Genomic DNA, 14,614 nt, shown 5'->3' with positions numbered 1-14,614 from the left:
CAAAAATGATTTTTAAAAAATAAAAAAAATATTATTGACATGTTTTTCTAAGTGAAAAGCACTTTAAAAAACAACAGTAACCACACTCTCAAATACCCGATTTAAACAAGTTGAACAGTCTATAAAAAGCCTAATGTGCCTTGGTAGATTTTTAAAAAATAAAAAAATATTATTTGCATGTTTTTTTAAGTAAAAAACACTTTAAAAAACAACAATAACTACATTCTCAAACACTCGATTTAAACAAGTTGAACAGTCTATAAAAAGCCTGATGTGCCTTGGTAGCTTGCTTGGTGGCATAAATTGCACCAGCTTGGGATGCTTTTTTGAGCCCTATCTAGTCTTGTGGCTTAAGCAAGGGACTTTTCCTTCTATTACATGAACATCTGGAATCACTTATGATTTAGAAGATATATATAGACATGAAGAAAAGAAGACACGGAAAGAATAACAAGAAAGATTGTATTATATTGTATTACCTCTGTATTACATTCCATCACATATATATACACAACGTGCATTGATTACAAGAAGATTTCTAGCTACATCCCTGCTATGTCTCCTAAGAATAATGCTGGAATCAACTCATAAAAGGAATAAGAATCATGACAGAAAAGGGAAGAAGGATCGTATCAGATCATGATAGGAAAGGGAAGAAGGATTGTATCAGATCATATACATATATCTGCCAATATTCCCCCTCAAGCTGGATCAAGAAGATTGATTGATCCCAGCTTGGAAAGTAGCAATTGAAAACGGGCAGAGGACAAGGCTTTGGTGAATAAGTCTGCAAGTTGATCCTCGCTCCTAGTATATTGAGTAACAATCAGCTGTGACTGAACCTGCTCCCTAATATAATGGCAATCAACTTCAATATGTTTGGTTCGTTCATGAAATACTGGATTGGAAGCAATATGCATTGCAGCTTGATTATCACAGCAAAGGGACATAGGTTGAGGGTGAAAAACACCTAAATCAGTTAACAATGCTTTCAGCCATATAAGTTCAGATGCAGTGGAAGCCATGGCGCGATATTCGGCTTCAGCGCTGGAACGGGCAACGACTGATTGTTTCTTACTTTTCCATGACACTAGATTTCCTCCAACAAAGATACAATACCCCGTAGTAGATTTGCGATCAAGAGTATTTCCTGCCCAATCTGCGTCAGTGTAACCAAGTATCTGTGTGTGACCATGGTTTTGCATAAGAATTCCACGTCCAATAGTGCCCTTGAGATATCGAAGAATTCGTTTGACGATCATCATATGAGCTATAGTAGGTGAGTGCATGAATTGACTGACAATACTAACCGAATGACTCAGATCAGGCCGGGTGATGGTAAGATAGATAAGCTTGCCCACCAATTTCTGATAAAGCTGAGGTTGATCAAAAGGGTCCCCATCCAAAGTCAGCTGAAGTTTGCTATCCAGAGGTGTCTTTGCAGGCTTGCAGTCAAGCATGTCAGCTTCATGCAACAAGTCCAACACATATTTGCGTTGATTCAAAAACAATCCTTTATGAGAAGTAGCCATCTCTATGCCAAGAAAATATTTAAGAACGCCAAGATCCTTAATAGCAAATCGCTGATGAAGAATGCTCTTAAGAGTGGCAATAGCTGCATGATTATTACCGGTAACAATAAGGTCATCAACATAAATTAGAACCACCAACCTTTCATTAGCCTTGATACGAACAAATAGTGAGTGGTCAGCATTGCTTCTGGTAAACCCAAGGTCAATAAGTACAGTGCTCAACTTAGCATACCAAGCACGGGGAGATTGTTTCAAGCCATAAATAGATTTATGCAATTTGCAGACCAGCTTTGGATCATTACTCTGAGGATGGCCGGGTGGTAACTTCATATACACTTCTTCTTGGAGGTCGCCGTGTAAAAAGGCATTCTTGACATCCATTTGAGATAAAAACCAGCCATAATTTATAGCAACTGAGAGCAGAGTGCGAATGGTGTTCATTTTTGCAACTGGTGCAAAAGTTTCCTTGTAGTCTATGCCATATGTTTGAGTGAAGCCTTGAGCGACTAATCTGGCTTTATGTCTTTCAATGGAACCATCTGTCTTGAATTTGATCTTGTATACCCAGCGGCTTCCAACAGCCTTTTTATTCTTTGGAAGTGATACAATACTCCAAGTGTGATTGGCATCCAAAGCTTGAAGCTCCTTGTGCATAGCCTTCTGCCAAACGGTTTGATGACAGGCTTCATTAAAACTACATGGTTCTGTTGCTTTGGTGATTGTACTGAGATAAGCTCCAAAAGATGAAGACAATCTATGATAAGCTAGAGCATTGGTGACAGGATGCTTCACTGTATACGTCACATAATCATGAAGCCTGGATGATGGTTTACGGTTACGAATAGGATTACGCCTGGAGGAGGGATGAAGGTGCTCCTGATGTTCAACTTGCAGATCAGCCCCCTCTGTTGCTACTGAAATAGGATCAGTATGGATGTCCATTCCTGCATTACAGTGAGATTGTTCTGGACAATAGGCCTCAACTACTGGAGTTGGCAATGGAAATAAGGCTGATGAAGACTCCTCCTGATTGAAGTTCTCACTGGAAGAGAAATAAGATGTGTGTTCATCAAACCGAACATCCCTGGTAACAACAAGTTTATGAGTAGTGTGATTGTAGCACTTATATCCCTTCTGTGTTGGAGAATAGCCCAAGAACATACATTTGATTGCTCTGTGATCCAGTTTGTCACGCTGAGAAGATGGAATGTGCACATAACAAGAGCATCCAAAGACTTTAAGATGTGATAGAGATGGCTTCTTCCCTGTCAATGACTCAGCTGGAGAATTAAACATTAGATTTTTACTAGGCAATCTGTTTATAAGGTAGGCAGCTGTGAGTACTCCTTGAGACCAAAATATTTTGGGCACATGCATTTGAAACATCAGTGATCTCGTTTTCTCTAGTAAGTCTCGGTTCTTTCGCTCTGCTATCCCGTTTTGTTGTGGAGTATGAACACAGCTAGTTTGGTGAATAATGCCATGCATGCTCAAGTATTGTATCATGATATTAGACATATATTCAGAGCCATTATCTGATCGGAGAATTTTAATTTGAGATGAGAATTGAGTACGAACCAAATGGTGGAAATCTTGAAATGCAGTGGCAACTTCACTTTTTGCTTTTAACAAGTATAGCCAAGTAAATCGAGAGAAATCATCAACAAATGTAACAAAGTATTTATAACCATCAAAAGACTCAATGACAGGACCCCAAACATCGGAATGAACTAAATCAAACGGTTTAACTGAATACGATGTGGAAGAAGGAAATGGTAAACGAGTAGATTTTGATAAAGGGCAAACATCACAGTTTATTGATTTGCTGTTCAAATTTGGAAACAGTTTTGCCAAAATAGGCTCTGAGGGATGTGCCAAACGTTGATGCCATAACTGTGGTTCTGAAGCTAAACAACCAGTGACTTGAAAACTCTTGGGTATGCAAAAATCCTTAGAAAAGTAATAGAGACCTTGAAAGAAGAATCCTTCACCAATCGTCTTCCTGGTGACTAGATCCTGAAATACAACATTGTAAGGAGAGAAAACAACACGACAATTTAGTGATGTTGTAATTCTTCCAACAGAGAGTAGTTTAAACGGGAAGGAGGGAACATACAAGACTGGAGATGCAATTGTTTGAGAGAGTAATTTAATCTTCCCTTCCCCAAAAACTGGTGCATATTTACCATTGGCAACGGATATTTGAGATGGTGGAGAAAAATTGATAAAGTCAAGCAATTGATTATATTTGTTGGTTATGTGATCAGTGGCACCTGAATCTATGATCCAAAAATCATGCACATTACTTACAATAAGAGCAGAAGAAAAGGCATTCAAAATACCTGGTAAATCCAGAGCTGAGACATTTTTATTTGCAGCTAGAAATCCTGCAAATTGACCAATCAGTGCTGATGAATCTTTGTTCTCCTCTAGATCACCTCCATTCTGTTTTGCACCCTGCTTTGCATGAAGATAGGATGCAAATTCGTTGATGATGTCGACTGGACTAGAAGTAAATGTTGATAATCCATTTGCAGATTGGTTGGTCACAGAGTTCGCAGAGTTGGCTTTATACCTTGATGGTTGAAAAGGCTTATGTCCTCCCTTGCTGTCTCTTGGAAACTTTGGTTTAGTTCAGGATGAAGATCCCAACATCGTTCAACCGAGTGTCCAAGATTGTTGCAATGGTTACATTTCAAATCAGATCTTCTACTCTTGTACCCTTTCTCTTCATAACGTCTCTGATGGGATACAAAGGCTCGGGCTTCAGAGAAATCTGATTTGCTGCTCAAGTTCATAACTTTTCTTCTAGTTTCCTCCCGTTGAATAGTCGCACACACATTTGCAAAGGATGGTAATTCAGAGTTCATGAGAATACGGCTACGAAGATCTTCATAGTCATGAGATAAATTAGCCAATAGTTGGAAGATTTTATCTTCTTCAGCTCGTTTCAGTAAGGTTGCAGCATCTATGGTGTGAGGTCGATAGATTGCCAATTCATTCCACATGTTTTTCATATTCCCAAGGTATTGGACAAATGATTTTCCTTCCTGGTGCAAGCATGAAATATCTTTCTTGAGCTGAAACACACGGGCAACATTATTCTGATTTCCATACATTTCTTTGACTGCATCCCATAAATCTGCAGCAGATTCAGAATAGCTGAAGATTTCAGCAATGTGTGGTTCCATAATGTTGAGCAGCCATGATTGAACCATCTGATCACTAGCAAACCATGATTTGTACTGCAGAGAGTTGACATCAGGAGCAGCAATACTTTTGTCAATAAATTCGATTTTTGATCTTCCACCAAGCGCTAACGACACAGCCCTTGACCAAGGGAGATAATTGAACTCATTCAATTGAACAGAACACAGACGTTGATTTGAATTCATATCAGGAATATTCAAATCAGAATACAAGTGTTGGTTGAATGACGAGGGAGCAATAGAACCTTCAATATTCTCCAATCCACGAGAAGCCATCTAAACAATTGTTATATGAGACTGGTTGATATAAACCAGCTCTGATATCATGAAGAAAAGAAGACACGGAAAGAATAACAAGAAAGATTGTATTATATTGTATTACCTCTGTATTACATTCCATCACATATATATACACAACGTGCATTGATTACAAGAAGATTTCTAGCTACATCCCTGATATGTCTCCTAAGAATAATGCTGGAATCAACTCATAAAAGGAATAAGAATCATGACAGAAAAGGGAAGAAGGATCGTATCAGATCATGATAGGAAAGGGAAGAAGGATCGTATCAGATCATATACATATATCTGCCAATAAGACAGACTAGCGTGTGCAGGAATATATTCTAAATACGCTGTTATATCATATTATATTTAACTGCTTCGTGTGCTTGTTTCCTGCGGACACAATGTAATTCAAAACAAAGTTAGATTAATCCATAATAAATAGCTAATTAAGGAAACAACAATATATATGTATATATATATATATATTCCATATTCCTGAAACGATCATTCCTACGTTGCAAGAAACTGGTCAACAAAGAAATTGGGATTGAAGAATTACCAGCAGTCACAGCAAAGATAAGCAGAAGGAGCATGAAGATCACAGAGACACCTTTCATGTTTGATTTTAGTATCCTTTTTCTTTACTTTTTTTAAAAAAAATTATATAATCAAATAAACTAAAAATTATAAACACTAATAAATAAACAAATTATATAATTTATTTTTACACACTCACTCTCCAGACGAAGAAGCAAGAGAAGAATCACAGGGAAGGTAGAAGAAAAGGAGGGTGAAGATGGTGCTCTTGGCGATCGCCAGTTCTTCTCCTTCTATTCTAAAACAAATCGATGTGAGAAAGAGGAGAGGAGGTATGAAACAGGCAGAAACAAAGGAGACATCATTGGTTGTGGAAATTGAAGGTTACAAGGCGACTGCCAATCACATCCAGGCTTATGGGAATAGATTGTGGAAATTGGGTATTTAGTTTGGGGAGAGGTTGGTTCAGTTGAAGGGTTCCGAGAACATGATCAATGGCCAGATGATTTTTTTTATATTTCCATCATGATTATATTTGACTTTTTTTGGTTTGTTGTTGATTTTAGGTTTTCACTAAAAAGCTTTTTATCGCTTAATCAAATTCAAGATTCATCAAGTGTTGGAATTAATGATTACAAGTTTTTCCTTTTCTTCTTGATCATTCATTAGTGACGATTAATTATAAGCTGTCTTGAATTATAGCTTCATTTTTTTTTAATCTATGTCATAGGCGAATTCATCGTCTGGAATGGTCACCAATGATAAGTGTAAGCTGAGGTTCTTGGAGTTTGAAGCGAGGAGGAGCCACCAATTTATCATGGAAGCTTTAATTTTCCATGTTATACGGAATATTTCTTAAGAAGAACTCCTGTTTCTTCAGTTTTTTTGTTAGATGAAAAATAACAAGACGTGGGAATCCCGTTTTCTGGGTTACAAGATTTTAGTTATAGAGGGAACTCACATTAACCTCTAAAGTAGTACTAAGTTTAGCAATTGAGTCCCTAACATTTTAAATATATCTTTACTCGATCCTTTCTATTTCCCAGTTTGTTAGTATTTCCTATCAATTTTTCTTTAATTTTTTTTAGCACAAGGAGACCTCTTGAGAAGAGAAAGGGCACTAATGCTACTTGAGTTTTTAGCTATTTGACCATAAAGTATTAGTTTTGTAGCATCAACTGAATAAATAATAGTAATGGATACTAAGGAAGAAGTACCTGAAACTACATCAAAAGACGTGTTTTGGAATCTCAAAACTTGTTTTTAAAAATATTTTTTTATTTAAAAAATATTTTAAAATAATATTTTTATTTTTAAAAAATTATTTTTAATATCAATATATCAAAATGATGTAAAAAAATAATTAATTTAAAACAAAAAAAAATTAAAATTTATCAGAAACGTGGCAACACAAACCCGGACACCAACTAAGAGTCCTAAAATAGGATCATCATAAAGTTTGAGAAATACAATTTAAGAACTAATCTTGCAAGCAAATACAGTTTCATCCCCATATTTTCAATCAAATACATGTTAATCTTTTATTTGTGTAATAAGCCGCGAATTACTCGGAATCCACTGTAGGCAGCAGCTCATAGATCACAGCCTTGAAAGCAATGATGACCTCAAAATATATGATTACTCTGTTTCTGAGATGGCTGCCAGCTCTTGATGAAGATGCCTCCTTAGCATACCTGTATTCGTTCTCTTCGGAGCTGTGGAGCTAAGAGGATTAGGAGGTGTACTTAACCTGTCTCCTTCACCTTCCAGCATCTGGACAACAGTTTTCATGGAAGGACGGTCCACTGGGTTCCACTGGATGCACCACAGTCCCACAATGGCTAGCTTCTTCGCAATTTTAGCATCCCCTTCTTCCTCGATTTGGAACCGCAGGTCTTCTCCTTCTTCTAAGAGATTATAAATCCATTCTGGGAAGTATACTTGATGACCATTTTCTGCTGTATCATCAACATTTTTCCTTCCACCAACCATTTCCAACACCAACATTCCGAAACTGTACACGTCTGACTTGTAGGAGACATTCCCAAAGTTTCTTGAGAACACTTCAGGTGCTATGTAGCCGACGGTTCCCCTAACTCTTGTCATGGAAATAACACTTTTATACTTGGAACACAACTTAGCCAGACCGAAATCTGCAATCTTGGGATTGAAGTCATTGTCCAGCAGGATATTATGCGGTTTGATATCAAAGTGGAGGATTGTTTGGTCACAACCCTGGTGAAGATATTCAATCCCTTTGGCTACTCCGAGGGCAATATGATGCAGCCTTTCCCAGCCAAGGAAAACATTCTTGGCGTTTGCTGAAGATATGAACTTCTGCAGCGAATCGTTTGGCAAGTACTCGTAAACGAGAGCTCGTCTGAATCCATCAGCACAGAAGCCAATCAAGCGGACTACATTGACATGGTGAATCCTAGCCATTGTTCCCATCTCGTTGACGAATTCCTCTCCTTTTTCTGATGAATTGCTTAGAACCTTAACAGCCACCGGAATCTCACTGGTTAGCTTTCCTTTGAACACAGTTCCATAAGCTCCTTGCCCCAATTCATCCCTGAATTGATTTGTCATCTTTTTGAGATCAGCATGGGAGTATCTTGTGGGGTTCATAGCTCTGTAATCATCCAGAAACCTTTCAACCTTGCCCTGATATTCTTCTTCTGATTTTCTGAAGCTATAGATTTGGTAGACTGCAATCACCGAAACCCCGAAAAGGATGGATCCTGTGGTTACACCTGCATATATAAATAAGCCTTTTGTGTTAAGTAACTGATCTTGTTTTTTGGAAGCAAAGAGTTGGAGTAAATTTGAGAACAACTAACCTATAGTCAGATTCCTTTTCCGTGCACCTGTAGAAGATGTTACTTGTTAGGTTCTCATTTTCAGGAAGTTTCTGAAGTCACTATAATAACATGAATTTGTAGAAACAAGAACTTAATAAAGCAAGAAATCCTAGAAAATCAAGGTGCCATAAACACAGAACAGTGAAAAAGAAGACTTGAATCTAAAGATACCTTTTTTTTGTCTGGGCAAGCCATAGCATTCAGTTTCAAGCTCAGAGCTGCTATTTATCCTCAATCTACATAGTTTTCCAGTTTCTTCACAATATCCGCATTTGGGATTGGACCAAGACAGGCGGATATCACGTTGAACAGGTAGGTCGTACATCTTGGTACAAGATAATAGCTCATTGTCATCAATAGATTGCTCTGAATCAACGGCAAGAACGTCATAGTGGAGAGTGCTGAGACAAGCGATCCTAGGCCGAGATATTGCGTTATTTAAAGAGCAATTGAAGATGGTAAAATTGACCTTGGACATCTTAAACTGTATGTGAAACCCGGACGAATAGAAGTTTGAGTGTTGGCTTAGAAGGCAACCTTGGGGATCACTTGCATAAATAACTTGATTTTTGTAGTCAATCTTATCTATGTAGAGCTTCACTGCATCTTGCAGCTCGAGCACTATATCGCCCTTATCATTGCAAGACAGATCAAAACCAGGATAGCCACACTGTTCTGGCTGCCTATCCTTTATCCAGAATGGAAATCGGATGTGAAGGCCACGGTTCCCACAAGATCCTGCGCAATTAAGGCTTGCTCCAAGTTCTGCAATGAACATGAAATAGAACAGGCATATAGCCTTTTTTGATGAACCTTTCATCATTGCCTCCTATGGTGATAGAGTTTCGACCTAACAGTGTCTAGTTATTGCAGAAACAATAGTAAACTCAGATGGGAGCAGCAAGGGTAACTCTGATACCTTCTTTCTATGACAGGTTGATCAACTAAAAGTGCTCAAGGGTAACTCTGATACCTTCGTTTTACTTGCCTAGATTAAGCATTCAGAATTGACCTCTCTTGCGTTCAATGTAGTAGTAGTTCCGTGTCAGTAAGGATTATTGAACCCTCACTTTCTTTCCACTTTCGAAGGGAAAGAGGAAGGAAGCAGAGCTTGGACATATATGTTGACGCTGGTGGTGTAGAGAGTTGATGGATTTGTGGTTTATATTACAGCTCTAACTGTTGTCTTTAAAGACTTGATGGATTGTTTATGGACTACACACTCTTTCTCCACCCATGTCTAGGCTCCTCTTTGCTTTCTACCTTGCCTTACTGCTCCCTCTGCTAGCCCTCCAAACCTGCAGCTGCGAGGATACCGCTCTCTGTGCCCCTTCTTCATGTGGCAATCAAACTAAACAGTGATCCATCTAACTGTGGAAATCATAATATTAGCTACCCCTTTAACTATACCCTCCACTGCGAGAAAAATAACTCCAAAGTATTGTATTTAGACTCACGAAAATACTACGAGCAGGCAGGATGTTTGCCACCATTTACGCCTCCAACTTGTGCTAAGTGGGAGATGAGTTGTTCCCACTAAGCATATAGTGGAGGTGGTACATTGTTTGTCTCCATTTTACTAAAGTCTTGCATTCGATGTCAGTCAAAGTATTATTGCACCCTCACTTTCTTTCCACTTTCGAAGGGAAAGAGGAGGGAAGCGTAGACTTGGGTTGGTCTTCGACTTTTTTCACAAGTTATCGCCAAGAAGGTTATCACGTTGTCTTTACTTCATTATTGTGACTTTGGCATTTCCAAAGGATGATTTGGTAATCTTAACATGCTGACGAAACTCGCACCTTGAAAAACTGGCCTTTAGATTTTAACTTCATTAATTTATGTTTCTCTTTCTCTATTAAATAAATTTAAGCTGTTAAGTTGTAAAATATAATTTATATTATTATTTAATAATACTGCTCTAACTGTTGTCTTTAAAGACTTGATGGATTGTTCATGGACTACACACTCTTTCTCCACCCATGGCTAGGCTCCTCCTTGCTTGCTACCTTGGCTTACTACTCTCCCTGCTAGTCTTCCAAACCAGCAACTGCAAGGATACCAATCTCTGTGCCCCTTCTTCTTGTGGCAATCATACTATTAGCTACCTCTTTACACTAAACAGTGATCCATCTAACTGTGGAAACCCTTTCTATACCCTCCATTGCGAGAAAAACACCTCCACAGTTTTGTATTTAGACTCACGAAAATACTACGTGCAGGCAATCAACTACAACAACTTGACAATCCGAGTGGTGGATCCTGGTGTTGAAGAAAATGATTGCTCTTCGCTTCCTGATTTTTCTTTAACATATGCAAGATTAGGTAATTCCAGAGGGGAATATACTATTTTTACTTCAACAAATACAAGCTTAGATTTTATCATATATCCATATACATGGTTTCAATACAAAAGGACAGGGCCGAAATGGTTTCCCAAATACAAGCCGCTCCCGTTATCGCAGATGATGATTTTTATAAACTGTGCAAATCCAGTGGATTCTCCTCTGTACGTAGAAACTGGTACTTGCCTTAATGGAGAAAAATCTTCCAATGTTTCACTCTTGATGCGTTCTTATGTGAATGTTGGTGGGATGAAGGCTTCGGATCTGATGGAACTGTGCAGCTTAGAGAGGATGACGTTGTTGCCAGACAAGGATTACAAGAACATGTCCTTTAAGGAAATTCACAGTCAGCTGGCATATGGGTTTGAGCTTTCATGGCACAATAGCATGTGTGGAAGCTGTGTAGGTATTTGCTACATCGATGATTCGTACCATGGAAAATGCAAAGGTGGGCAATATTGAGTAACTAACAGTTCATTTTTCTATTTTCAAATTCTTTTGGCATGAATTCCCCATTTCTGGCAACTGTGTTTTCAGTAGCCTATTGTAGTCTTGAGGATCTCACAGTCAATTCAATCTAGCTATCGCAGGCTGCAGTTGGTGATATCATATAGATAACAGATGATTGCTTCCAATCTAATTTTTTTATGCCATGCATCTTCTGCTTCTTAATTCTCTTCATCTTGTATTATTTGATCAAATCACAAATCTAATTTTTGTAACTGATCACTTGGTCCAACAGAATATTCTTGGCTTGTGATAACCAGAGGTGAGGATTCTATCTCCCAATTTTTTCATGCTTGATTCCATAATTCCAAACAGTTCTTTCTAAAATATCTCTAAATTTGTTAACCTTCTGTGCAGACGTCCTCCTGTGTGTATTGGCATTAATTGGTAAGAACTTCCTTTATTGATTATTTATATATTTTTTTAGTTTATGATTTTTGATCGTATTTTATTAGCAGATAGAAAATGATATTGGTTATTAGGAGGCCTAATGCCTGAGACAGACCTTTAGGTTACTGAGTATGTTCGTATGAAACTTGATCGAACCCTTTCTACAAATCATGATGGTCTAGATTTTATATGATTTTTCAACTAGGCGAAAAAATTCTAACACCAAACCTAACCCATGTTGTGTATTTATCTGATAATTAATAAGAAATAATAATGATTTCCGTCTTGATTTCCCCCCTCAAATTTCACACACAGAACTACTTCAGGGGGCAAAATTTATCTTTGGGAGTCCGTTTGTGATTGCATTCTTGATCTATAAATGGCGACGAAGAGCATCTAATCAGCAATGATACAGTTTGAGGAATTCCTACATACTCATAACAATCTTATGCCAGTCGTGAGGTATTCTTATTCAGAGATTAAGAAGATGACCGGAGGTTTCAAGGAAGAGTTGGGCAAAGGAGGTTTTGGTTGCGTGTATAAGGGAAAGCTTCGCAGTGGACATTCTGCAGCGATAAAATTGCTGGGCAAATCCAAGGCTAATGGACAAGATTTCATCAATGAAGTCGCTACCATTGGAAGGATTCACCACACCAATGTAGTTCAACTAGTTGGTTTTTGTGCTGAGGGATCAAAGCGCGCTCTTGTATATGATTTCATGCCCAATGGATCTCTCAATAATTTCATTTTTTCTCAAGAAAGATCTGTCTCCTTAAGTTGGGAAAAACTGCTTGAGATTTCCCTTGGAGTAGCTCATGGCATCGAATATCTACATCGAGGTTGTGAGATGCAGATCCTACATTTTGACATCAAGCCTCACAACATTCTTCTCGATGAACATTTCACTCCAAAAGTTTGCTGATTTTGGACTTGCTAGGATTGTGTCCAACAAATGAGAGTCTTAAATCTCTCAACTGCAGCGGGGGAACGATAGGATAACATGGCGCCAGAACCTGTTCCTACAAGAACATCGGCGCGTATGTCTCATACAAAGCTGATATTTATAGCTTTGGGGAACAATGTTTTGCTGTTGGAAATGGCAGGCAGAAGGAAGAATCTGAAAAGTATAAATGCATTGGCAGGAATTCCAAGCCAGATTTACTGGCAGATTGGGTTTCATGACCAAGTCTCTAATGAGCTTCGTGTTCTACAGGCTCTCGGGCTGATAGGAAATTGAAGAGACACTTGGTAGCACGCGCAAGAGCTCTTGGTCAAAAAAAGATAGCAGGGTTGAGGACAAGAAGAAGACTGATTATTGTAATAATAACAAAGGATAAGTTTGTGGACAGGAGAATGAAGAAGCAGAAATATAGAAAAGTGAAAGATAGAATGTATAGGTTCAAAGAGTGTAAAGTTGTGGTGGTATACCAAATAGATATACCATGAATGAATATGTGTCGGCCTGAGAAGAAACACTTGCAATGAACGTAAATAATATAAGTTTGCGCGGTGGAGATGTGTTGTAGCTTGAAAGGAGATATTGGAAAGCAAAACTGCAACTCAATAAGCCTCCGAAAGAACCTGTTTTTCTAAAAAATCTAGATGAGAAGCCAATGGAACAACTGGTGGAGAAGTCATCTTCCATGTCACCAATGATTATTCATTCGGAATCAAGTCAAGCATGGTTGAAAATGCATCTAATTAAATGCTCCTGCTATGAAATACTCTGCTCATGTGCATGGGAAGCTTGTCCCGTGAGTTGAGATTGCTTATTGACTCAGATCTATAGGCAGCGATGAGAAAGCCTCAGGGCATGATAGGGCGGTTAGGTTCGGTACTTCAAGCTTCAGCTTCAATAAGAGAGTCCTGGTTGACTTGAACTGATTCTGTGTTCTTATCGGATGAAATTTTTACATCAAATTGTGTCTGCATATTGCTGATGCATTATTCTTCTTGATTTTGTTCGTTTTAATCTGTGATTTCAAAAAGGTAGGCTTCAATTCAAGTTTTATATTAAAATGCCCAATCTCTCAAGAATTTGATTAATGGACATTTGCATAGCCAACGTCAGAATCTTGAGTCCATGACCGGTAACATAGAAGCAATGTCAACAAGACACTTTACTTACGCTAAGTCTCAGAACGGACATATCAAAAGAACAAGTTATTTAAAAAAAATTACAAAGTATTTTATAATCTTCAGAATATTATATCATTCCAAAATTATAGAATCAAATGAATATACATATACATATTAAGCATATTATCATAAAGTAGTGGAGTACATGTTAGATATCAAATAACACCCGAAGATGACTAGATAACATCCAAAGGTGACCAGATGAAACCCAAAGGTGATTACTGTAGGAGGATAAGTCGCTACATGTTGAGGTCTCTCTTACCACCTAGATATATAGAATACTATGTGCATATAGGCTAATTACTCTTTATTAGCATGAAGTTACTGACAAGTCTTATATCGAGGCATAATAAATATTTATAGAATCACAAAGAAATGCATATCATATCATTGTTATTACCTGTCGTGTGTGTATATTGAATTATTATCTACTCACTGAGTTGTTTGAACTCACCCTCTCATTATTATTCTTTTCAGGCTTATAGCTTGATAGCAGGTTACTTTTGTTGAACCTTCCGAACCTGCTTTTTAGTTGTGATTTGTACCTTCCTTTTATGTCAAGTTAGTGCTCCAAAAACTATGAAATATATTAACTCTTGTATTAGACAATTAAATTATGTTATAAAGTTTTAGTTTGTTGTTAAATGATGTGTTGAACTCTGATTGAGTTGTTTAAAGGATAGATTGTATGTAAGTTTGGGTTCGCATAGGTATGGAACCTTGGAGGGGAACCTTGTCTATGTGTCGGTCATGGATCCGGGATTTGGTTCGTGACAAGGTTTTTGAATAAAACACAATTAAAAATAAAA

The 14,614-nt window shown here is 37.9% G+C and overlaps 2 protein-coding genes and 1 pseudogene across 2 annotated transcripts; 2 read left to right on the top strand and 1 right to left on the bottom strand.

Annotated features, from left to right (window-relative positions):
• Positions 1-7,023: 7,023 nt before the first annotated feature.
• Positions 7,024-9,370, bottom strand: LOC118032082 (rust resistance kinase Lr10). The gene is made up of 3 exons (XM_035036681.2): positions 8,599-9,370; positions 8,407-8,433; positions 7,024-8,319 (listed from the first exon to the last, which is right to left on the bottom strand). The coding sequence occupies exons 1-3, from the start codon at positions 9,248-9,250 to the stop codon at positions 7,205-7,207; spliced, it is 1,794 nt and encodes a 597-aa protein (XP_034892572.1). The 5' UTR covers positions 9,251-9,370; the 3' UTR covers positions 7,024-7,204.
• Positions 9,371-10,363: 993 nt separating this feature from the next.
• LOC118032083 (uncharacterized) lies at positions 10,364-14,392 on the top strand. Its single transcript, XM_073410642.1, has 4 exons — positions 10,364-11,217; positions 11,512-11,538; positions 11,634-11,663; positions 14,283-14,392. Exons 1-4 carry the CDS (start codon positions 10,407-10,409, stop codon positions 14,288-14,290), a joined length of 876 nt encoding a protein of 291 aa, XP_073266743.1. The 5' UTR covers positions 10,364-10,406; the 3' UTR covers positions 14,291-14,392.
• LOC118032132 (rust resistance kinase Lr10-like) lies at positions 12,073-12,903 on the top strand (annotated as a pseudogene).
• Positions 14,393-14,614: the final 222 nt, after the last annotated feature.

The sequence above is a fragment of the Populus alba genome, chromosome 7 (genome assembly GCF_005239225.2).
Source record: "Populus alba chromosome 7, ASM523922v2, whole genome shotgun sequence".
NCBI classification, from domain to species: Eukaryota; Viridiplantae; Streptophyta; class Magnoliopsida; order Malpighiales; family Salicaceae; genus Populus; species Populus alba.
Note: the sequence above shows the minus strand (reverse complement) of the source record. Positions and strands in the feature narration are given on the sequence as shown.

Bases quoted from the DNA above. Each gene is read 5' to 3' on its own strand.
- LOC118032083 (XM_073410642.1), top strand. From the start codon at position 10,407: ATGGCTAGGCTCCTCCTTGCTTGCTACCTTGGCTTACTACTCTCCCTG. The intron at 11,218-11,511 runs GTGGGCAATATT...TTGGTCCAACAG, and splicing joins GTACCATGGAAAATGCAAAG to AATATTCTTGGCTTGTGATA. The intron at 11,539-11,633 runs GTGAGGATTCTA...CCTTCTGTGCAG, and splicing joins TTGGCTTGTGATAACCAGAG to ACGTCCTCCTGTGTGTATTG.
- LOC118032082 (XM_035036681.2), bottom strand. From the start codon at position 9,250: ATGATGAAAGGTTCATCAAAAAAGGCTATATGCCTGTTCTATTTCATG. The intron at 8,434-8,598 runs GTATCTTTAGAT...CATCTTCTACAG, and splicing joins CTTGCCCAGACAAAAAAAAG to GTGCACGGAAAAGGAATCTG. The intron at 8,320-8,406 runs GTTAGTTGTTCT...TTATATATGCAG, and splicing joins GAAAAGGAATCTGACTATAG to GTGTAACCACAGGATCCATC.